This window comes from Oryzias latipes, chromosome 9 (assembly GCF_053564925.1).
Source record: "Oryzias latipes strain Hd-rR chromosome 9, Olatipes_Hd-rR_3.1".
NCBI lineage: Eukaryota > Metazoa > Chordata > Actinopteri > Beloniformes > Adrianichthyidae > Oryzias > Oryzias latipes.
The window spans coordinates 17,791,210-17,816,305 of NC_136245.1; the positions used below are offsets into that span (position 1 = coordinate 17,791,210).

A 25,096-nucleotide genomic window follows, 5' to 3' on the forward strand; every position below is an offset into this window, starting at 1 on the left:
CTAAATCTATATAACTCTAAAAAAAATACTTTTTTAATAATAATTTTTCTATTTCAAGTTTCAATAAATGGATCTCAGAAAAAGTTATAGTACATTTCTAAGAGGTTCAACCTGAACTGTTACAATTGAACAAAATATATTCCTTTAATAGATCTTTAAACAAATGAATTAAAAAAATAGTTTGTGAAATTATGTAAAATAGCAGATTTATTATTTAAAAAAAGGGGAAAGCAGGTCTTTATTACTGCAGCAGTAGAGATTTTGCTTTGTTAGAAAAGCCACAAAAAAAGAGTTAAAATGCCAGATAAAACTACTACAGATAAAACTACTACAGTACAAAACAGTACACCTATGTATATAATTATCAGTGTATTAGTTGATTTACAACCCCAGCTGCATTGATAACGTGGATTTCTTGTATTTTAGATCATATTGAACTTCACCTCCATGGATTTGTACAGGAGTCACTTATGTTGGTATGACCATGTAGAAATCCGTGACGGATACTGGAGGAAAGCACCGCTCAAAGGTCAGCTTTGACACTGAAATTAAGATTACAGGATTATTCCATTGATCAGATTGATTAACTGTGCACGTTCATCCTTATATATTTAGATGTTCGCCATCAGTGTTGATCTAGATAGTTTAGTCTTTGTTTTGTTTTTAGACTAACTGACAAGTAAAGACGGGTTTCACAAGATTAAAACATTTTAAAGTTTCAATTATTTTTGTTTTCACAATTCACAACCTGTAACAAAAATTAAAAGTGGAGTAACACTGCTTGTTACACTACAGGACTTACAGTGTATTAAAGTGGTATTTATATGGTACTTCTGTTGTACCTACTGGGTACATACAGGGTACATGCTGTGTATTTAAGTGGTACTATATTTGCTACATACTTGTGTGGCACATATTTGATATTTTTGCTTTACACACAAGGTTTTTACATAGTACCAAGTGGGTATTTATGTGTTGTGTTAATGTGTTTTTGTATAAATAGCTCAAGAGCCACATTAGCACACACTCTTGGGTTATTTCTTCAACCCAATTTCTGAGTTATTTATGTTGGGGTATGTTCTTGGGTTACTTTTTTGGGGGTTAGGGATTTCATTTCAACCCAATTTATGTTTTTTTCTGAGTTAAAGTAACCCTGAAAAAAGTTTGTCCCTTTTTACCTCAAAGGTTGGGATAAAGAAACAACCCAACCTGGGTTATTTTTTAACTATGGAGATTTAACTGTGGAACTAGTACCACATACACTGACCAAAAATATAAACGCAACACTTTTGTTATTGCTCCCATTTTTTATGGTATGAACTCAAAGATGTGAAACATTTTCCACATACACAAAATAACCAGTTCTCTGAAATATTGTTCACAAATCTGTCTAAATCTGTGAAAGGGAGCACTTCTCCTTTGCCAAGACAATTCATTCCACCTCGCAGATGTCAGATGCTGATTAGACAGCATGATTATTGCACAGGTGTGCCTTAGACTGGCCACAAGAAAAGGCCACTCTGAAATCCTCAGTTTTGTTTTATTGAGGGGGTCAGGGGACTCAGACAACCAGTCAGTATCTGGTGTGACCACCATTTGCCTCATGAAGTGCGGCACATCTCCTTCGCATAGAGTTGATCAGGTTGTCTATTGTGGCCTGTGGAATGTTGGTCCACTCTTCTTCAATGGCTGTGCGAAGTTGCTGGATATTGGCAGGAACTGAAAGCACTTTGTTGGATGTACGGCACAACAATGGGCCCCAGGATCTCGTCACGGTATCTCTGTGCATTCAAAATGCCATCAATGAAATGCACCTGTGTTCTTCGCCCATAACATATGCCTGCCCATACCATAACCCCACCACCACCATGGGCTACTCGATCCACAACATTGACATCAGAAAACCGCTCACCCACACGACGCCACACACGCTGTCTGCCATCTGCCCTGAACAATGTAAACCGGGATTCATCCGTGAAGAGAACACCTCTCCAACGTGCCAGACATCATCGCATGTGAGCATTTGCCCACTCCAGTCGGTTACGACGACGAACTGGAGTGAGGTCGAGACCTCGATGAGGACGACGAGCATGCAGATGAGCTTCCCTGAGATGGTTTCTGACAGTTTGTACAGAAATTCTGTCGTTATGCAAACCGATTGTTTCAGAAGCTGTCCGAGTGGCTGGTCTCAGACGATCTTGGAGGTGGACATGCTGGATGTGGAGGTCTTGGGCTGGTGTGGTTACACGAGGTCTGCGGTTGTGAGGCCGGTTGGATGTGCTGCCAAATTCTCGGAAACGCCTTTGGAGACGGCTTATGGTGGAGAAATGGACATTCAATTCCCTAGCAACAGCTCTGGTGCACATTCCTGCTATCAACATGCCAATTGCACGCTCCGTCAAAACTTGCGACATTTGTGGCATTGTGCTGTGTGATACAACTGAAGATTTCAGAGTGGCCTTTTCTTGTGGCCAGTCTAAGGCACACCTGTGCAATAATCATGCTGTCTAATCAGCATCTTGATATGGCACACCTGCGAGGTGGGATGGATTGTCTTGGCAAAGGAGAAGTGCTCACTATCACAGATTTAGACAGATTTGTGAACAATATTTCAGAGAACTGGTTATTTTGTGTATGTGGAAAATGTTTCACATCTTTGAGTTCATACCATAAAAAATGGGAGCAATAACAAAAGTGTTGCGTTTATATTTTTGGTCAGTGTAAATACACAGCAAGTACCATGAAAGTACCCAATAGGTACAACAAAAGTACCACTTAAAATCCCTGTAAGTACTGAACTGTAAAAGGAAGTATTTTCTTTGTTACTGAAAGCTTCATCTGTTTTCCTGCTTTATTATTGCTATATTTTGTTACGCAGAGGAATTTCTGAAGTGACACACATCGGTATAAACTGTTTTTTTTATTCATCACAGGTCGTTTTTGTGGCGATAAGCTACCTGAGCCAATCATCTCCACAGACAGCCGACTGTGGATTGAGTTCCGCAGCAGCAGTAACTGGGTGGGGAAAGGTTTCTCTGCAGTTTATGAAGGTAAGCCCCCATTTACTGGACCCCCATCCCAGCATGTTGTCCAGCTGACCAAACTCAGTAGTTCATCAGACAATGTGGCTGGAGGCCGTCGCATTTGTGCACGAGCCTTGGCTCTCCTACTGCTAATGTGTCACAGCTTTATGCGGCATTAATCAGAATTTGGCTGGTCTTCACATGCAGCTTCATTATTTCCAGACAGTGAAAGGGGAATGATGTGTGTAGTATGTGTGCACGAATTTGCACAAATCAGTGAATCAACTGTGAGGACACGTTCTTGATATTTTTTTCCCTCTGAGAAGCTTCTCCTGAATATTTTACCATTCAGGAATGTTAATGGTGTTTTTTTTAAGTATTTCTTTTGGGTTAATTCATGCAGCAATCTGTGGCGGGGATGTAAAGAGAGACAATGGCCAGATTCAGTCCCCCAACTACCCTGATGACTACAGACCCAACAAAGCGTGTATATGGAAGATTTCAGTCTCTGAGGGTTACCATGTAGGACTTACCTTCCAGTCTTTTGAGGTACTGAAGTGTCATGTTTTTTTTTTTACAGAAAGTTTATTTTTCAGTTCTTCTCTTCTCAACTCAAATCTTCTGTCTCTCCTCAGATTGAGAGGCATGACAGCTGTGCATATGATTACTTAGAGGTGCGTGATGGGATCTCTGAAAACAGCCCTCTACTGGGCCGTTTCTGCGGCTATGACAAGCCAGATGACATTAAAACCAGCTCCAACCATCTGTGGATGAAATTTGTTTCAGATGGTTCTGTCAACAAGGCTGGCTTTGCAGCCAACTTCTTCAAAGGTGAGAGGGTAAAGGTGGTCCACTTTTTGGAAAGAACTGTACATCTCACGGATTCCAGGAATTACTTTGCCACACGTTTGTTCTGCTTGCACATTTGGATTTTGTATGACGTGTTTCTCTTGGTTCTGCTGCTGCTTTGAAGAGTTTCTCTTGTAAGCAGTTAAGCTGGGGCCCCAGCTAAAAAGGCCCTAACATATCTCTGTGTCTTCAGAGATGGATGAGTGCTCCAAGCCTGACAACGGTCGCTGTGAGCAACGCTGTGTCAACACACTGGGCAGTTATAAGTGTGCTTGCGACCCTGGCTATGAGCTAGCTGCAGATAAGCGCAGTTGTGAGGGTAAGTAAAGCAGGACAGAGACCGGTGCTGCTTGCCTGAAGCACTTTAAACAGTTGGCAACAAAAACACAGTTAGTGCACCCATTCACAAAAGCCTGAAACAATGTGAGTGGAATTGCCTTTGTTTTATTTTTGTCTCAATTTGGAGATAATTCAGTAATGTCTCAGAGTCATTTTACAAGCTGCTCCACTGGGCAACAAGAAAACGGTTTCAGCTGCAGAAATGAAAACAATAAGATAATCTCAGAGAATACTTTAAGAAAAGACAAGTTATTTATCCTAACAACGGTATGATAACAATAGTATGGAAACTAATTTGGATAAGAGCCTTAGTGCTCACTTTGTGCATGATATGTGTTCTCATCTTTAAAATATTCTTAATTTAATCAAACTGATGGGGTTTTTTGGGTAAAATTCCACTACTTTTTATTTTGTATTGCTAGGTAAAATGTCAAATTATTTATAAATTGTGAACATAGTTTTTTTAATGTGCTTAATTAAACTAAAAAATATATCACATTTTAGTATAGAATCGAATCCAGTGTTTGTAGTACTGGGTCTTCATGTTGAATATTTACAAGTGGCCGGGATAGGCTCCAGCAGCCCTGTGACCCCGAAAGGGAATAAACGGTAAAAGATGAATGAATGAATTTACTGTAATCTGTAAAGGAAAAGATGCAGACTGCTTCAAGCTTGCATACATTTAGATTGAAGATTTTGCTTTTGAAAAAAAATCTTTAAATCTCAGTAGGGTTAAAAAGAAATCTAGGAACTGTATTTAAATAGTTTGGAACGTCATGTCTGCCATCGTGCTGAAGAGAGTCGACAGCGCTCTCGAGCTAAACCTTCAGTCTTTCAGACATCTCTTCTGACTGCTTGTTCAAACATCTTTGAAGCCAAGCTGTCACGCTTTGGTTCGTTGTTTTGATTCCTCATTTGTGGTTTCAACTGTTTTTTTATAAAAAAAGAATGATATCATAGGTTTATAAATAGTTTAATGATCATTTCACCATTGTGCAAAGCTAAGAGCTTATAATTGCTTCATGTCTTGTATAAGCATGTTGTGCAATGACTATAGATGATACTAACAGCTATCTGCACACAATTTCCAGTCAAGTGAAAGCTTATCTGGGCCTCCTGCAGTACTGTTTGCCTGTTAGTCCTTTTTTCTTTTGCCAACATAGAAAAAAACTATGTTTAAAAGGCCATAAAACGTCTGGAATGTACTGTTGCAACATGTGGTGATATTAATTTCTTCTGCACATCTGCATGTGTCACTCTTTAACCCTGCGACTCTTCCTCTGCTGTGTGCTCTGTCCAGCTGCCTGTGGAGGCTTCATCACCAAGTTGAACGGCTCGATCACCAGTCCCGGGTGGCCCAGAGAGTACCCCCCAAATAAGAACTGTATTTGGCAGCTGGTTGCCCCCACTCAGTATCGCATCACTCTGCTGTTTGATGTCTTCGAGACTGAGGGCAACGATGTGAGCATTGGGTTTACTGTGAAACTGTACGGGGTGGGTTTGTTCTGAGCGCTTTCTGTCATTGCACCACATCTCAAAGCAACACAGCCGTCCCTCTGCTTCATGTGTTTCATAATTAAAACACAAGCAAAAGGTCCTGGTCTCCTCACGCTCTGTTTCTCTGCTTAGGTTTGCAAGTATGACTTTGTGGAGGTCCGCAGTGGACTCTCCGCAGACTCTAAGCCACATGGGAAATTCTGTGGGTCTGAGAAACCGGAAGCCATTACTTCTCAGTACAACAACATGCGCATCGAGTTCAAGTCAGACAACACGGTGTCCAAAAAGGGCTTCAAAGCACAGTTCTTCTCAGGTGGCTCTTTAATTACATTGTTCTTTTAAAACTCGGCCTTAAAGGTTAAAAATGTTTAAATGTTCTTTTGTCTTCAGACAAAGATGAGTGCTCCAAGGAGAATGGCGGCTGTCAGCATGACTGTGTCAACACATTTGGCAGCTACCGCTGTCAGTGCAGGAGTGGCTTTGTTCTGCATGAGAACAAACACGACTGTAAAGAAGGTTTGTTTCAAAAATGTATCCACTTTTCCGTGGTTTTTAGAAAATTACATTGTGTTTAATAATTGTTAATTGTATTTGTATGTATATATTTTCTTCAGCCGGTTGTGATCACACAGTGAATAGCGTGAGCGGCGCCATCACCAGTCCAAATTGGCCAGATAAATACCCCAGCAAAAAAGCGTGCACCTGGGCTCTGAGCACCACTCCAGGCCATCGGATCAAGATCGTATGTAACACTTCTTTATCCTTTCAGTGTAAATGGAGTTTGTGACTTTAGGACTTAAAGGTTAAATGTAGTGAAGTACTCTCCCATGTCAAAATCTGTAGCAGTGATGTGTGGCTCCCCCTTCTGTTGTCTGCGTTTTAGTTCTGTTTGTTGCAGATTTAGGGCAAAAACACTTTATGCAAAGCAAAACCACCAATGAAATACAAAAGAAACTACACCATTTTTAGTATTTCTAGTACAAAATTTGTTTCTAAAGTGTTTTTTTTTTTTGGTATATTATACTGATGTTTACGTTTAGGACAATCAGACTGATACCTCTTGGTTTGTGACAGGCCTTCAATGAGATCGACATGGAGGCCCATCTGGACTGTGCTTACGACCACATTCAGATTTATGATGGGCGAGACGCCAAAGCTCCATCTCTTGGTCGCTTCTGTGGCAGCAAGAAACCGCAACCCATCATCTCAAGCGGCAACAAGTTGTTCATACGCTTTTTCTCTGATAATTCAGTGCAGAAAAAAGGCTTTGATGCCTCACACTCTGCAGGTAACTATATTAAAACAGTATAAATGTAATTCTTTTTTTCTTAGGGACATTTCAGTCTCTGGAATATTTGACTAAATTTGCAAGATCTAGTTGAACTTGATCAAATGATCAGTAACTCAACTCTGTTTAACCTTTTTGCTCAGAGTGTGGAGGCATTCTAAAGGCTGAAGTCAAAACCAAGGACCTCTTCTCCCACGCCCAGTTTGGGGACAACAACTATCCAGGGGCCTCTGACTGTGAGTGGGTGATTTCAGCAGAGAAGGGCTACGGCGTGGAGCTCATCTTCCAGACCTTTGAGATTGAGGAGGAAGCAGATTGCGGTTACGACTACATGGAGCTCTTTGACGGAGCAGACACAAAGTCTCCACGACTCGGACGTTACTGCGGCTCGGGGGTGAGAAAACTTTTTATGTTATTTCTTGAATACTCAGCAAGCATATTACATCTGTTGCAACAGCAGGAGAGTTTGCTCCTCTGATTTTGAGTATTTTATTCCAGTGACGATTGTGTGACTGTGTAGAGCTAACTACCTATAATCACTTTGAGAGTGTTGTTGTAAGGCGACACAACCACGTGTGTGTCGATGGACTATCTTTAGGGCTTAAACTAAAACTTTAAATTGCTATCCCAAATCAAAATTGAATTACAAAAAACAGAAGGTCAGGTGTCCTCCTGTTGCAGAACATGATTATATATTTATATATAAATCATTTGCTGAAGGGGCTGTAACTTCCTCGCTGTCTGGGGAGAAAATTCTCAATCAGGTTTCTTGAAATAAACTGACACAATTCAGTGGAATTGAAGATGAAACTCATTACAGTGAGGGGTTTCTTGCTTATAGCTCCAGGCTCTCAGTAAAATAGCTTTCCGTTTCTGGGTTTGCGTCAATGTCGGCAGGCTTCTCTCATCTTTCCTTTTAAAGCACTTATGGAAGAGCTGTGGGCTGTTGTAGATAGAGCTTATTATTCATGTTGAATGGCAGTTTTAATCAGCAGTCTGGAGTTTTTGAAAGTTGGCTGCTTTAACCACTCTGGCATTCTTGTCTTTTCTGCTGCTGAAGAATTGCTCATTCGGTTTCTGCAAATGCCTAATTAATTTTCAAAGAGATTCTTTTAATTGCTTTTAATGTTCTAATTTGGCAAAAACAGAAGTTTCTTTCAAATCCTTTATGCTTACATGAAAATACTCTTAGTTTCGCTTCAAACACTTGCTAAAACACAAAAGCCTGTGCTTGTGTTGCTTTGGGATGCACCTGGCCCGGGTGATCCTTTTTTTTTACACCTCCAAACTGAGAAGAAAGCTACAGCGCTAAACTCTGACCCTAACACGGCTCAGGCTGACAGAACAAGCATTCAGAGCCTGGTCACCACAGTCACCAGTTTGACCCCAGATCCAGCATGTGAGGAGACTTAAGTTTCAGCTGAAAGGCGGTCAAACAAGCTAAAAGCCACAACCATCAAAGACTCTCTTGTTTCTTCCCTCCTTACAGCCTCCAGAGGAGATCTACTCAGCCGGTGACTCCATTGTGATCAAGTTCCACTCCGACGACACGATCAACAAGAAAGGTTTTCATGTCCGCTACACCAGCACCAAGTTCCAGGACACACTGCACTCACGCAAGTGACCAGCGGGGGCCAGAAGGGGCCGTGCAGGGCAGAGGGGCAAACGGAGGAGCACCCAGGGGAGGCGCTGGCCTGATGCTCGGAACCCTTCGGCCACCAAGACAAACCAGACACGTCAGAACAACCGCAAGACCACCAACCGCACCTCCGCTCCTAGGGGCTCTAGCTCCCCCCACAGACTGTGAGGAGTAAAGCCATTCTGCAGTACACCTTGTTTTTACCTTTTTACGGTTAGGATTGGGGTGGGAGGGTGTATAGGGAGGCAGCGGGGAACATGTATTCACCCAGTAACCTCCAGAAATTTTTTGATTCATTCTTTGTTTTTTGTTAGTTTTTTTTAAAAATATGCCTTCTAATGAAAGGCACAGAGGAAAACCTGCAGATTCTCAGGACCTGCTGGAAGGCAGGCATCAGCTGGACAGATCCCTGCTTTTGTCAGGCCAACCCACCACAACCATGGGGGGGGTGTGAAAACATCTCCTGCACTCTTCAGAAATTGCTGTCCTCTCCTTGCACTGTCATCCCTTCAGTCCAAGGATTCCTGCCGTAGGAGAACGAAAAGGACTTGACTTGAGCGTTTTATGCTGTATTTCAGTCAGTTGCATGTAATCACAAGAAAGGAAGAAAATCTGTAGAGGGACAGCACCAGCATTTGTAATTGGCATTACCCGGGCAGCCAGTAGCAAGATCCTCGTGGTGACCATTGACGAGGAAATTAAGGAAGCAGTTATCTTTTTAAAAGACTAATAAATGAATTGTGGTCCATATCTTCTGGTTGGTAATTGCTTGCCCAGTGACTGGCTATTACTGTACCTGTAATGTGTTTGATCTTTCAAAGGGAACATGTTTCATTTTAATTGTTTTTTTTTCCTCAGCTCGGACCAGTTAGCACTTTACAGTGAATTGTTCCAAGACCATGGGCTTATATTTGTGAAATGCAATGGCAGTTCACTTCTTTTTAAATGCATTTTATCTCTCTTACTCTACTGTTTCTTTTTTTTTTCTCATCATGTTCCTCAGGCATACTTGAACATTGTGTGCCCTGCAACATGGGGTATAATAAAGACATGACTTGTGTTTCAGTGTTGCTTTAATGTAAAGTAATTTTTTCATGTTTTACTTGATGCAGTTAAAACTTTCCCCAAGAACCAAATGAGCCTGGGTGTTTATTGTTATAACTGCACTTATAATGGCACGAAGGAACAGTACTGTTAAAGTTAACCTTCTAATGTAAAGCCACTGGTCTATGTTTGAATACATTTTGTTGCTCGCTTTTTTTCTTATATCATTTATTCTTCCACCACATTGTGTGAACCTGTGGCAGACTGCCAAAAGTGTTTGTCTGACCCATTTTTCTTTGTAGGACAGATTCGAATCACTACATCTGAACTGTGAAACCATAAAGTGGACATCTCAAAAAGGTAACGCAGCATTGCCCTTGTGCTATCCTAGGCACCTTAATGTTGGGAGTTGGGTCATCTAGACCCACTAGACAGTGCGCTGAACCTTTTTTCTTCAATGATTTGTGATCTTCACTGGTGTCCATGGATTACATGAAATCTTTCCACCTTTATCCACCTTTGTCATGGTAGAGATAACACGTCAATGTAAGGGTGGGGTCATCTAAGATAGCACAAGAGGTAAGAGTGCACTTAACAGGTCCTAAATTGTCTAAATAGAAGCTGATTTCATTTCACTGGATTGGTGTGATGTCATAAAAGTGGAGATAATAGGTGGAACTGCAGCTGGAAAATCTTAAAAGCTAGCTGTGTAATATGATAAAGGCCAGGTCTAACATTTTTACTAAACACATTACTCATTTACAGACATAAAAAATATTGGATCTGTATGAAACGTTAATATTTTTATTTTGTTGTTTAATTATGCTGATTGAATATATAAATGTGATACTGTAATTTACACTTTACTGAGGCAATTGTAATAAATAGCAACTCAGAAATGTGATGCTGCGGTTCTCCCACTGACTGAGATTTGATCCAATTCTGCTACACAAATGCTGAGTGTTGAGCTATAAGAGAAGACCAAAGGGTTTGCTGCCCCCGATTTATTTAACGTTCACATAAAACACGTACAGAAAAAAAAAGACCAGAGTCAGTCCTCCGACCATAATTGTGTTGTGATCTGACAGACGGCCCTCACCTTCACTGACAGGAAACACTACTAATGGCTGTTTGAGTGAAGCTCTAAACTGAACAAAGTGATTTACCATGACCGCATTTAAGAGTCGAGCGGTGGGGGCACACCTGAGGGGGAGAAGAGAGGTCTCAGGAACAGCGAATGATAAATGAACGCAAACAAAGGGGCAAAATTTGTGTGAGGCGCTGGCAGTATCGGCGAGTTTAGTTAGCAAAACAAAACGTTCACACATTTTGCATGAAACTGTTTAAATTGGCTACAGTTACAGTAAAATATAGTCTGATCCCACTATTTGGCACATTGAAGTCAAGACAAGGTGATGTTGTGTGAACCAGCAACACAGAATCATGGTAGACGTCAGAGCACTGCGTTCTGTCAGAACAGGCAGCTGCTCTTTCATGTTAAAAAGTTGATACAAATGTGAAGAAGACTCGATTCAAGATGAAACCGTTTCATCATATGAATCCAGAAAGGTCAGCCATCATAGTGTCATTTAGGAACACTCCAGAAACATTGAGCAGGCAGGAATTGCTCCTATAATACTCATTAAAATAGGTTAAAAAAAAATCTTGGTTGGATAAAAAGTTGATAATCCCTAAAGTGGTTCTGACATCTTTGTGCTATCAAGTACAAGATCACTTCTTGGTCTGATATTCCTGCTGACTCGGAACGAAGGTCAGTATCAAGGAGGAGTCGCCCCGCTGGATGGACTGCAGAGTTTATGTCCTGATCGACAGCCAGGCCAATACGCCCTGCTGTCTTCCCACCCAGCATATAAGAGCTCCCAGGGCTGCAGCTGCCATCACAGCCAGGGTGGCCTTAAGCACAGCACGCCGGTGTCTGCTGAAGTGGGGAGGGGCCACACTGGCCAGCATGGCAACGGTTATGGTCAGGGTGAAGAAAATAGAGATGGCTGTGTTGATGGCCACAATCTGACCGAACTTGGCAAAAGGCACAATGATACAGAAGAACAGAGGGACTGTGGAGATTGCTGTAGTGACGGCGCTGGACACTATGGCAACGCCCACATGGTTCACTGCCTGCAGAGTTCGCCTTTGCCTTGCCAAAGGAGAAGGATCCTGCAGGGAAAAGGAGAGTGGAAAAAAAAATCAGTGTCATGTTTAATATAAAAACATGGTCAGAAACTCCATGACAGTCTTGCATACCAAATCATGAGCAGCTGTAGAGGGAGTGATGCCCCCCGCCAGCAGATATCCCTCCACCAGGTGCAGACAGTAATCCACCGAAGATCCGACGAGGATTGAGAGGGAAATCGCCTCCACAGCTCCCATCTCCCATCCCAGCCAGTACATAATGGCAACAACCAGGCAGATCACTCCTGTTGAAGAGCACAAACCCAGAGCTGCATCAACAGATCACAACACAGTCATGCTAGAAAACATGATTTCCCCCTACCTAAAATAGTTACAAGTACTGGGAGCAACAGCAGAGGATGTGCAGTGAACACCGACACAGTCGCCACACAGATGGCTAGTGATAGCAGCAGACTCCAGAGGGCACTCTCTACACCTGCAAACCCACACATTTCAAGAATAGATTCAAACTCCTGTTCTTCACAGCAGAAAACTAAATGTATTCACATGTTCGGTGTGGAAATATCACTCACCTATGATTTCCATGAAAATCTGTTTCCAGTGTTCACATGTCTGAAAGCCTTTCTGCAGGGCAGAAGACTGTGGGAGGCCGGCGAGCAGCTCCTGGATGAAGGTCTCCCACTGGAGAAAGTCGGAATAGGTCTGAAAAGAGGACTTGCCCTTGTATGTGGTCTTGGGGAGAGCAGAAGTCAGTCATTAGAGGTGGTTTGCTGGAAAGCCTTTGGAGCATAAAAAGCTGAAAGTTGAAGAGACCCACCGATTCAAAGGCCATGGACAGCCAGCGGACCTTGTCTCCGTGCATTCCCACCACTCCGTGGGAGAGCTGCCCCGGCAGCAGGTTGGGCTCAGGCAGAGACTGACAATCAGGATGGAGTAGAGGCAAAACAGAAGAGAGCTTGTTGCCTAAAAAGGACAAATGAAAGACTAAAAACCCTCTTTAAACCCTCTTTGTACTCCATAATTGAATGTTTTTCCATTAACATTCGATCTAGTGTCTTTTATTAAGCCATTCAGAACTTTTTAACAGTTTATTTGAAGTTACATTAGCAAATGCTGCAAATTTTGATCACTAAAAAGCAAATTCCCCGAAATCAAACCACCGTGTGGTTTGTACCCCCCAGGACATTAGCTTTAAAGAAACTGTGTAGGGATGAAACCTGATGGCAAACACTGGGCTCCTCCTGGCTTCACAAGCTGTCTGTTTGCACCAACAGCTTTGCAGATTTTGCAAAGATGGCCCATCTCCTTAAAAATATCAAAGTCTGGATCCAGTATTATGCTGCCCTTAAGGGGAAAAGAACAAGTCAGCAAAGAGAGAAAAACAATGAAATAATGTACACAAACCAGGGACAAGGAAGGATTCAAAACGAAAAACTCACCATATCGCCAATAACATGGTTGTCCTTATGTTCAGTTCGATTGACCCCCAGTATCCCAAACACGACAAAAACCATGGCCCCAGTGTCAACCAAAGGGCGCACTGCCGGGTGGCCGCATGTACCGCCGCTGCACGGATTGAAGCCAGATGTTTTAGATGTTTTATTCACTGTAGAAGGGGGGGGATCTTCAGAAATAGAACAAGAAGAAAAACTTTTTACTGCATTTGTGGTGTAAAAATATCATCTTGACTGTCACTGTCACTCATGCATCAGCAAAACTCTTTTAGGACTTCTTTTATAGGAGCTGTCATATCAGATAAAGTTTAAACTTTAAAGATTGAAACCCAGATGATAAAAAACAAATTAAGAAAAGGCATAATTTCGGACCTCTATAACTTATTGATATCTAATACCTAAGAGAATTCAAATGATAAATTAAAATCATGGAATGATGACTTAACACTAAATATTAATGAAAATGATTGGACAAGGGCATGTTGTAAGATTCATTCTGTCTATTAACATTCGACTGAGAATACTACAATTTAAATGGTTAATGCGTTTATATACTACACCAGTGCAAATACATAAATATAATAAGAATATACCAGATGTTTGTGCAAAATGTGGATTTAAAGGCACATTGAAGCATTGCATGTGAGACTGTCACCAAATACAAATCTTTTTGGAAGAAGTTAAAATTACAATAGAAAAAAAAAATCTCAAAAGAACTTGCAGTGAGCCCTACCCTATTTTTTTTGACTATATATCCAGTGAAACATAATTTTATTAATACAGAGAGTACATTTATTGATATTAGCTTCTTAACGGCTAAAATATAGAAAAATATGAACAGAGCTAGCATAAATCAGTGGTTAAAACAAATGTTGTACTGTCTTCCTTTGGAAACAATAATGTATCTTCATAAAAGCAAACAACCCCTTTTTGAGGAAATTAGGGGACTCTTTATTAATTATATTCAAAAATTAGACCTAACAGATGATTCAACAGATTTTTGATTTCCACTTGAATGGAATTTTGCAACCTCAGCTTAAAAGCTTTTGTTAAGGAGATCTGTGACGGTATCATGTAAGTGAGGCAATGTTCACTGTTAAGTTTTGTTTTTGTGATTATTATTTTAACTTTTTGTTTGAGTGCAGATACTTGTTTTGAGTAAAATGTCATACAATACAGTTTTTGTTTCTTTTCTTTCCTTCTTGCTTTTTATCTTTTTATAAGGAAAATGTAACTAGTATTATTGAAGTTGCTGTGTTATTAAGACTAATTCTTTAAATAAAAAGTTGTGGGGAAAAAAACCCTCACCACTGGGGAAAGGAACATAAAAGCTTCCACGTGAATGTCCATCAGGTCCAGAAGAGTATCCACATCCAGGAGTGTTAACACAGACTCTGCTGGGATGAGGTCTCTGGCGACACTGAGCAAAGTACAGCCTCCTGAGGGGATGAAAATGGCTAAAATGACACCTGAAAGTCACAAGCTACTGTCTAGATAGATGTAGATAGATACGTCATCGTTTTGCACCTGCTGTTCCGCTGCGGAGAAGCTGCTGCATAAAAGGAAAAGTCCCGCGTCCAACCGTGTCGAGAATCACATGAACCAGATGTGATCATCCAGCTGGGGTTCGGGCGGTACACATGGGAAACACACACTGTCATTCTGGTGGTGTAATTGCTCTGCGGCTGACTAAAGGCCTATTTAGACAAAATGAGTTCATTACAATCTGTTTGGGTTTCTTTGGCATGATTAGCTATAAGAAAATGTACAGAAGTTGCCTCCTTTCCCCTCCTGACCTGGAACGAAGACAGCTCCTCGTGATCCGTGCTGCAGATTTTCCAAGGGGATTCAATGCTGGCATTGAGTGAAAAACTGTATATTGTTGTAGAGACTCCCTGGTCTAACTTTGATATGTAAATTGTCAGTAAGGAGCCTGAGAAAATCCAGGCAGAACAAAACTGTCATCAGGAGAGCTGTGGTTGTAAATGCAGAAATATTTTTATTTGTTCTCGTTTACCTGTTTGGTTTATGCTGGAGTTTATAAAGCTCTGAGGAGCAGCTGGGGTTGCTGCTGGAGTCGGGCCATGCTGATGCGCTGAGAACCTAAAAGGAAAGGAGGAAGCATGGGAGTGGAGTGGTTGGGGTTTTTCCATGAACACGCCTGCAGGATGAAACAAGTCAGTGAGATATTGCATCACACCTATAAATCCTATAAATCACCTTCATGGTTACCGTCTCACCTGAGCACATGGGACAGGAGATGCCCTGGCCGCTCAGGTTGCTCCGCAAAGCCAGCAGAGTCTGCAGGTTTGTGTCTTTGCGGAAGAGAAGAGGCGCACGAGTGGCCGGTCTCAGGAGACAGCAGCATCCAGCAGATAGGAGAAAAACAAGGAGGAAGACGCCTGGGTTTGGCAACAAGACAGTGATGAATAACAAGAGTCTGATGGAGGAGATTAAGCAGTTTAGAGGAAGCTGAACGAGCAGGGATGCAAGCTTTAGAACAAGCAACCACTCTTGCTTTTGGGTTGATACAAACAAATATTACAAATCGATTGGTCAAATTGCTAAAAAAAAAAAAAACTCTTCGTTTTTTTGTCTTCAAATATAAAACAACATGTGTCAACTTAACATTAATTTGTTTTGTTTTGGTAGTTTAGATGAATGCTTACCTAATACCATTTTTCTGTGCTTCACAGCCGGTTCGGCCACCAAGTGTTTCAGGCCCCACTGGAGATTTGTGCTCACCACCCCAACATGCTGCTTTCCTGGAGGGGTCACATCAGTCTCCACTGAAAGAGACAGAATGGCTGCATCGTCCTCTGCATCACAGAAACCTACCCAAGACAAAGCAAAAAGGGTCTTAAATTGGAGTTAACAGCAGTGTTTTATGGCCTTTTCTCCCTTAATCACTGCGAGGGAGATGGTAATCAGACCTGGTTCCATCTCCACTGACAGCAAGGCCACATCACCATCCTCATCTGACAAAGGGCTGTAGCTTGTTGACAAACCTGGAAACAGATTCACGCTTTAAAGGAAAAAGAGTTTAGGTTAGAGCAATTCCATCTCTTTGCTGTCACTGAGCATGCACAACCTCACACACTGAAGAAAATGAACAACAACTAACCAATTCAGCCAGCCGTGTTCATGAGGCTCCACGTGCTGAGTCCAGATGCACAGGGCTGCCGGCATCATGATGGACACCCAAAGCCAGCAGCAGCTGACAATGAGGGCCATGAACAGCCCAAAGTCATGCACGGCCGGGATCTGGTGTTGGTGAAACGGAAGACACGATGAAGGATCCTGAAGCATTTGAGTTATCAGGTAAAAACAGCTATCGCCTAAGCAAGGCAGCTCCATTCATTCCCAGAGAAAGTGTCAGTCCACCCTTCTGCAATAACCCCATTAAATGCTGTGTTTAACCCCTCCCCCCAGATAACCTGAGAGAATGTGTTAGCGGCGTAAGCAGCTGCGGTCGTGAAGGAGGTGAGGAACGTGGCTCTGCCAGCTGTTTTCATCGTGTAGATCATGCGCTCCCGAGGCTGCTGCAGATGAGAGGCCTGCCTGAAGGTGCTGATGAACACAAACACATCGTCCACCCCTGAGAGAAGAGGAGACCACACAAGTGTCTGAGTGCTGGCACATACGAACATCATTACACAGGAAAACACACTTTTTTTTACTGTTTAAGGATTATATGTTTATTACATTCTACAAAGAAAAACGTGAAAGTTCTTGGTCTTTTTTACAGAAAATAATTAAACACCTTCTCATGAATTTAAAAAATAAACACATTTGCCAATAAAATGTCAACAAATGGATCGTTTGATTTCAAAAGAAATGAATAACCAAAGAATGAATATTTTTGCACTGATTTCTCAAAAACATTTTGAAATTCCACTCAATATATTGATCCATTTTTAAAAGCCTCTCAAGTGGTCTTTTAATGGTAAATATGCTGTTTATAGCTGCAATCAACCTGTGTCATTTTTAAGGACATCGTTTCTGCAGAGCCGCAGGCGAAATTCGCACTCTGAGTTGTGGGCGGGACTATTGGCATGGAGTAAACCTGTCCCTACATCCCTCTGTTTACAGGCCTTCTTGCTAGTTTACAGACCCTCACACCCCCAACAAAAATGGTGAGCCATATTGGCACTATCCAGCCGAATAGTTTTGAGCCAGATCCCAGCTCAGCTGAGGAAAACAAAGACATCCATGGATCTTGTCATCTACTAGTGAATACATCAGAATGGAGCGGAGCAGGGAGCCTGTGGCCCGCTGGTTGTAGCTTCTATGTCATACCAAGAATCTTTTTCAAACTGCATTTTTGTCTGCTTCTGATCCACAGCGATTTGAATGAAGAAATATACAGCAATGCAAATTTAAGCTCAATTTTCTTTATAAATGTCCTCCATCCAAAATGCCACAAGAACATGTTAAAAACACCAAAAACACATTTTGTGACTTCCATAGCTCCAAAAACGTTTCCACAAATACAGTCATGTGTGCTGCCTCAGGTAACTTACCAATACCGATAATAACAAAGGCTGCAACACCATTGAGGATGCCCAGGTACCTCACTCCGAACACCACGTGGTATAGGAAAAGAGCCATCAAGCAGCTCAGTCCAATGCTCACCAGTCCAAAGAACGTCAGGAAAACTTCAAAGAAAGAAGAACGTTTCTGTGTAACTAAACTTAAAAAAACGAGATAGAAAAATGGGTTGAGAATGCCGTACCTGAAAAAGAAGTAAGGATGTAGACTAGTACAGTGATGCAGGCTCCACTGATGACAGCGAGCATCATGTCGTTGTAAAAGGTGTGTCTCACTTCGTCATCGAACAGCTCCGTCCCACCATACAGCACCTTCACTTGACTGTAGCAAAGGATGCAGACACAAAAGCTATCAACTAACTTGTGCAGCAACTATGAAAATCATGACTGTAATCCAGAATATCAATGCTTAAAGAGAATGAGAGTGTTTCGGGTCGGGTGGTTTCTAAGTTTCTGACCTGGTGGATTGCTTGGCCAAAGTGTCTGCATACTGAACCACAAAGTTTTTGAAGCGCGCTCTCTGCTCGTCCGCTCGGTCCTGCAGGGAATAGTAGGACGGCAGAGGAGCTCCAAAGTGGATCTCACTGCGGAGGAGAGAGGAAGAAAGATGCTCTGGTGTCAAACTCTCATCCACGTACCAGTAGAACTGAGGGTGGGTGATGGCCAGACTGAGAGAACCTATAAGAGTCCATACAAGGCAAAGCAATGCACTCCAGTTAGACTGTCAGCTTAATTTTTTATAATAGCAAGAATTTAGCTGTGCTTGCCTTGAATGTCAGCCAGATCTGGTCCCATGCCATCGTAGTATATCTTGCCCCCTCTTTCGCTGGGATAGAGGTAAGACAGGACGGAGCTGGGGGGAGAGCAGTACGATGGTCCCAGTGGAAGGTCCTTCGTTATTTCCAGAGGCTTCCAGCAGAACTGATGAAACTGAGGGTGCTGCATGAGCAGATGCTCCACTTGGTGAATCGTCTGCAGACGCTCAGGAGTAAAGATGTTGTGATTTCCTTTCCCCTGAGCCACAAACACCAGCTCAATCCTCCACAGAGCCTGGCTCTGCATGTAGTAGTTGGAGGCAAACCTGCGTCTTCTGTTGAGGGAAAAGCTGGAATTTCTAACCTGTAGTCTCAGCTCCCTTTGACTCAAATCCGGCTTTGTCCTTGTGTCTTGATAAGCTGCAGCTCTTTTTCTCAGGTCTTTACCACTTTGTGAAGTGCTGTTTATTTGAGTGTGGGTCTTGTTGAGCCACCCTGTTCTCCCCAGCTTCCCCAACAGAAGTTCTTGCAGAGCCTCGGACTGGGAATAATCGACATCTCGCCTGCGTCTGTCCCAAGACCCGAGCTGAGTCTTTACAGCAATGGTAAGGGCATCAAAGCGCTCGGCGGAGAAGTGACTGTGAACCTCAAAGGCACTGTAAGACAGGTCTATGTCCAGCGGGGGGCAGTAAAGTAGCATGTAGGCAAAGAGGGCACATGGCAGCAGGATGGCCACCCCTAAAACCAATCCACTGGCCCACGGCTGTGTGTAAATCCAGCCCGCTGCCCTCCACACCCCACAAACCCCCACCTTCCCAGCGGAGCAACTCTGTCCTGCTGCATGCATCACTTCATCCTCCTCCTCTTCCTCAGCCCTTCCCCAGCTCGCCTGAAACAGCAGTGGCTCATCATCTGCCTCCATCTCAGCACCTGCCAGAGACACATCATTCCACTGGATCATTGCTGAGTTCAAGGCAGCTCTGGCTCAAGCTGAGCACCAAACAGACAAGCATTCAGCTGAAGCCAAACCTGGAACAAAAAAACACTTCAAAAGGTGTGCATGCATGCATGAAAGAATCAAGTCAATCAGGTGTGGACCCTGGCAAACCCATATGGACAAGACTAAAACATGTGGTGGTGGTGATGGGGGTCACATTCTCCAGCAGGCTTCTGCTTTTAAAATGCTGCTCACAAGTGCCTCAGGCGTTTCAAGCTAAAAGCTGCAATTTGATTCAACTCTGTCTGCCGTTTTCACCTGCAGAGCGTCCACTGACGGCTGCCTCACTTGTCAGGAGTGGAGGTGCAGCTGTCTTGCCACTCAACCTAAATCCTCCCACTTGTCTAATCACTGACAAAAAGGCTGAGTGAAGCACTAGATGGGAATCAAAGAATAAGAGCTGGTTTCACTTTTCTGAGTTCATCCACAAATTCTGTTCATGGGCTCCCTTTGGTTTTTTTTACCCATCTGCTCCACACTCCACGATACTGCAGACAGTTTTTATTCTAGTGGCTGCGAGGGCGCAATTTATCTCGCGTCTTTATAGAAAAGCTTTAAGGTCAGCTTTGTACGACACAGAATCTTGATTTATTGTGTAACATTCCCTTGTTCAGCTCCAGAGCTCGTGTGGAAATCCATCATTGAGTGTGAGCTTGTAATAAAAACGTTCAAAGAATAATTTCTTCAATTATTATGAGACCTTTGATTACAAGCCCTGAAGCTCAAAGGAATTTTAGGCGTTTTTCTGTGTGCTGTTTGCCCAAATCTTGCATCATGGAGGGGTAAGAAGCAGAATGGTGCTTGTTTTTGCAACACAAAGTCACCTCCTGTGGTCATTGTGCAGCAAAGTCAGGCTGCTGTTCACTGATAATGAAGCAAATCGTGGATGTGTGGAACGGTGCATCATTAAAAACCAAGGCTTTCACCCTGAGAGCAGCTTTTATGGGAACTATCCACGAGACTATTTTATGCCTTCACTTTCAACCTTTTATCTTAGAAACAGTAAAGCCTGTAAAGCTGAAAACCAGAGAGCTCCGCACTAAATGGAATATTAAAAAAAAAAACGAGGTCAATTGTGGGCCATTCATCAAACAGAACAATATTTGTTTTTTATGCAGCAGTATTTTTTACCTAGAGGTAACCTCAAATTTTGTAATAGGAGGCAGAAGTAGTTTGAACCAAATCTATCTGGCTTTTTAGAAGGCAAAGGATAGTTTTATTATGAATTTCCCGTGTTTACTCTAAAAGATTACGCCTTTATTTCTAAAGGTGTTAACCTGTACCACCAAAATACGTTATTTTATTTTTGTTTTTGTTTTTGCATGATTACCTTCTTTTGTGGCTTAGAAGCAATGGACTCTTCCAATGTGTTTTTCAGAATAGAATAAATGTGACACATTCATCGTGTTATCTGCAGAGAGCAAATTATATTTAGAAATACGTGACAACAGCTTTTTTTTTTAATGAAACCAGGCAAAATGGATTTGATACAGATAGTGCTTCTGACGAATAGATTTTGTTTTGTTTTTACCTTGTCACATTTCATCTCTATCTTTTTGTTCTGTTGATAATACTACTTTCATCAGCAGAAAATGAGCAGAACCATGCAGAACAGTGATATGATGAGGGGAGCAGAAATGAAAGAAGAAAGGAGTGAAAGCTTTGGTAATAACTGAGATTAAAGCATCCACAGTCAACATTTATTGCTGCACTCACCAACAAACCAGTCAAATCAAAAGTGAAAAGAAGTTGGAGCTGAGAAAAACAGGGGAACGTCCCCACAGCTGCATTTCTTGGTAAATTTGGATGATTAGATGGTAATTTAGCAAAATGCACAAATCTACAAACTTGGCGCACATTAATGATCGAATACCAGGAGACTGATTAGTGCTGTAGTGCTGTGATCGCACAGTGATGCACACCTCTTCTTGATGACTCCAAAGCTAAAACACATCTGCAAACACGTTTCACTTTATGCACTTAGAATGATTCCATCTGCAAACACTGCAGCATAGTATCAGCATGATACCAGAAGGCGGAAACATTGCTATCTATTTCTGAAGTGAAAACAGGATTGAAAACCCGCGCAGTGCACGTTACCAACAGAGTCATCCCATGTGGTGCATTTATGGAGCTAAACTCCATCTCCATCTCTTCTTTGTATTCCTATTAGCAAGAGAGGGTTGTGTTCTTCTTTATTCATTTGTGATTCTCAGAATTGAGGCGGATGAACACAGACAGAGTCCTGGAATATGTGTGCAGGCTGTGAGATATCAAATCTTGCATGAATCTGCTGGAAACTGAGCCTACTCTTTCATAATGTATGGTGTGTTTTCTGGATAACCTGTCTAACCCCCAAGTTAGACTGAGCTGCCAGAGGAGCTTTATTTATTTATTTTCCTGGCCGTTTTTATATATTTTTATTTTTTTCCGAACAATTGCAGCTCGGGCTGCCACGCTCCACCTGCCTGCTTGACGAGAGCGTAGCAGCTTTATGTAAAGAATCTTTTTTTTTGTGCTGCAGAGTCCTAATTTTGCCGTCTCAGTAGTCTCGCTTTGTGATTTTTCCAAACAAAAACGCTGTTGAATCGTGAATCTCCCTTGACTGCATCTTTTCCCCTGTAAATATAGTTCTGCACAAATGCTTATATGGATGTACCGTCATGACAAATATGAACCCCATTAATGTTTTATTGTCTTGACACACAAATACTTGTGCAGAGGGTTTTATTTAAACATAAAGCTTAGTCTAGTAAAGAAGTCTAAGAGGCAATCAAATTTATCAGAGCAATTACGCTTTGGTGGAAAATATTAAAAGGGATAAAACAACATTTCAAGAACAACGTTGTAAAATGTCTGATCCTCAAACATGTTGGAACATCAACGTTGCTTTAACGTCAGAATTCCAGTCTTTTCTACCTTTATTAATCACTTTCCAGTCACAAGTGCCATTCCCCCATGCACACACACTTTCACACAGTGATGGTAGCAAAGCTGCCATCACTGTGTGAAAGGTGCAAACTAGACCACCAGGAGCAATGTGAGGTTCTGTGTATTGCCCAAGGACACTTTGAAACATAGGAAAAGCGAGAGCTGAACCCGCAATCTCTTAGTTAGAGGTTGACTGGTCTTTCTCCGCACCACAGTATTTAGAAGAAGACTTCAGGAGGACAATTTGTTGTTCTTTGGTGATGTCATTCTTATGGATGTTTTTTTGCAAAAAAAAAAAAAAGCTTTTAACTCCGTACCATGATGGAGCACGGCGGTAGTGCTATTTCAATAAGGGCTGGTGCTAAATTACAAGAAACTGGAATAATTTAGGTAAAATCGGATATTTCACCATGAAAATTATTCTAAAATCCCTCCATATTGAAGCTAGTTTTGTGTAGAACGGAGCACATTAGTTTTGCATTGCTGTATATCAAAGGTCAGGTGAGATTTTGCAAACAAGGCAGTAAACTCTGTCCCCCTGTGTTTTGGGAAAACATCAAACTAATAAACACATCAACTGCTTTCTCAGCATCATCTGGAAAAAACTGAACTAAACTAAACATCAGGCATCCTGTGTTAAATAAAACATTTTTATAGTAGAAATATAACCCATTCATTGTGGTTACACACTTTGGGTGTTTTAAGGCACACAGGTAAACTGGTAAAGTTATTTTTTTATTCCATAAAATTGTAATGCTGATCCAGAAATATCCGATAAAGCTAGAGTCAAGTTGAATATTGACAAATCTAACAAAATAAAACAACAAACTTTTGTGTTTTATGCTTGGTGAGTCAGGAAATTTAAGGATGCCTGCCTGAGCTTTCTCCATGTCTTTCTCCTCGGTCAGTCCTCTTTTTACTTCCCCCTCTCATCGTCTTGACCTTTTCCACCTTTCAATCCACATTTCTCTCTTTTTAGACCTCCATCTGTTCCATTAAAGCAATAGATGACCTTCACTGTTGGTGGCAGCAACATGTAACTCGCCCCCTTGTCGTCAATTTATCTCCTCTCCATCTCATCCGGTATGAATACCACACATTGGCTCCTGCCACACACATCTTCAGTTTGATGTAAACTCACCACCCCATTTAAATAAGCATTGATTTCACCAGCAGTGTTCTATGAATAATATATTATGCATGAGTACCCAGCACGCTGTTTACGGAGACTGTGCCTTCCATTCTTTTCACTCTGAAATCAAACTGCCACTATCACATAGCATCCAGCGGAGGCGATTATTTTTCTCACCACTGATGAATTTTTGCTTATAGTAGAGAAGCAGCAAAGCTCTCTGGGAAGTGGGTGAATCATGATGGGGATGTAAAATGTAATATATTTTACATCATTTATATCATTTGCTAAGGTAAAATGTTTGTTGTTAGGTGTGTAATGACTAAAAGTGTATTTTTTTCCCCTAAAGGCAGCATATAACTTACAATAAATCCAAATTGTCCTTACTTTCAGCTTTTTTATTTGCAATTTTCTGGACTTTTTTTTGGTGCTTTCATCAAGCTGCCAAGAACAAAAGCAGCAAATGTCCGCACCACTGAGGAAAGACTTACCTGGTGATGATGACAGAAGAAACCCAGGTGAAGTGATCAGGTCAGGTCTGCTTGGTCCACTTTTATGGCACTAAACTTGTGATCTTGAGGTTCATCAGGTCCATGCACTGAGGTGAGAGAAAGATGAATTAGAAAGTGCTTGTTTGCATAGTTGATAACTCATGAGGAGAGCAATGCAGGTATATATATATGGAGCTGTGACCAAGAGAGTGCTTCACAAAAAAATCCACTTTTCCTCCATCACTCAGCAGCAATCGCCTGGTGCGGTTTATGGTGTGACGTCCGCCTCTGCTTCTATTCACATCGGTCTTTTCTCCCCTTCTCTGTGGTTCCCTCCCCTCATTTCTTACCCGGTTGTCGAGGAGACAGAGTCTGTGAGAGACATTTCTTCCCAGAAGCTCCCCTCTATCTCTCTCTCTCTCTCTCCTGTCCTGTGGCTTTGTTCAGCCTGCTCCGATGGCTGACTCAACGGTGTGGAAAACACAAGGAGGGAAAGCGGCTCAAAGAAACTCTGGACTCTGTCGCTGGACGTCTGCAGAGCAACGGCTGGTTCTAAATCCTTGTATGAACGCCACTTAAAAGGAAGCGGTTGTTTTTTCAATCACTTATGGTTCACCAAAATGACGTTTCTCTTTGAGCGCTGCGCCCGAGCCCCCTCAAACCATTTGCTGTGGTCTGGTCCAGTCTCAGTCGGTGGGGTGTGTGTGAAAGGAGGAAGAACAGAATAACTAGCCACAAAGGGGGAGAAAAGTGATTTAAAATAATCATCTGATGTGAGTTTACCAACTTCTATTCTATCTTCATTCTGAGCCTCTTGGACGAAAGACGCCGTTTTAATGATGGATTAAAGATGCTTTTTTTGTGTGCAGCAGCGTGACTTACAATCAAGATGTGATTGTAAAATGCAGCATGGGTTGGTTGACTCATCGAGTTCACTTTACTGTGTCAAAAGATGC

The 25,096-nt window shown here is 42.0% G+C and overlaps 2 protein-coding genes across 4 annotated transcripts in view; one reads left to right on the forward strand and one right to left on the reverse strand.

The window, feature by feature from the left end:
- The window catches only part of bmp1a (bone morphogenetic protein 1a), a 33,189-nt gene extending 23,418 nt beyond the window's left edge, over nt 1-9,771 (forward strand). For both annotated transcript variants that reach the window (XM_004072482.5, XM_078952822.1), the window contains 12 exons: nt 427-529; nt 2,934-3,050; nt 3,427-3,572; nt 3,659-3,854; nt 4,066-4,191; nt 5,512-5,672; nt 5,841-6,021; nt 6,099-6,224; nt 6,323-6,450; nt 6,783-6,996; nt 7,140-7,390; nt 8,486-9,771. In XM_004072482.5, the coding sequence (XP_004072530.1) occupies nt 427-529; nt 2,934-3,050; nt 3,427-3,572; nt 3,659-3,854; nt 4,066-4,191; nt 5,512-5,672; nt 5,841-6,021; nt 6,099-6,224; nt 6,323-6,450; nt 6,783-6,996; nt 7,140-7,390; nt 8,486-8,620 (1,884 nt within the window). In that variant the 3' untranslated portion in view covers nt 8,621-9,771. The remainder of the gene's footprint in view (nt 1-426; nt 530-2,933; nt 3,051-3,426; nt 3,573-3,658; nt 3,855-4,065; nt 4,192-5,511; nt 5,673-5,840; nt 6,022-6,098; nt 6,225-6,322; nt 6,451-6,782; nt 6,997-7,139; nt 7,391-8,485) is intronic.
- Nucleotides 9,772-10,668: 897 nt separating this feature from the next.
- On the reverse strand, nt 10,669-25,041 carry disp3 (dispatched RND transporter family member 3). Of its 2 annotated transcripts, none has more exons than XM_078952821.1 (22): nt 25,023-25,041; nt 24,141-24,247; nt 18,602-19,519; nt 18,293-18,512; nt 18,020-18,156; nt 17,808-17,942; nt 16,722-16,882; nt 16,409-16,548; nt 16,218-16,309; nt 15,954-16,118; nt 15,525-15,686; nt 15,302-15,445; nt 15,081-15,217; nt 14,812-14,981; nt 14,593-14,723; nt 13,270-13,454; nt 13,048-13,174; nt 12,648-12,793; nt 12,403-12,562; nt 12,192-12,305; nt 11,942-12,114; nt 10,669-11,854 (listed from the first exon to the last, which is right to left on the reverse strand). In XM_078952821.1, exons 3-22 carry the CDS (start codon nt 19,509-19,511, stop codon nt 11,495-11,497), a joined length of 3,969 nt encoding a protein of 1,322 aa, XP_078808947.1. In that variant the 5' UTR covers nt 19,512-19,519; nt 24,141-24,247; nt 25,023-25,041; the 3' UTR covers nt 10,669-11,494. The 2 variants fall into 2 exon arrangements, with proteins under 2 accessions (XP_078808947.1, XP_011477626.1); XM_011479324.4 differs by lacking the exon at nt 25,023-25,041 and adding an exon at nt 24,491-24,812.
- Nucleotides 25,042-25,096: the final 55 nt, after the last annotated feature.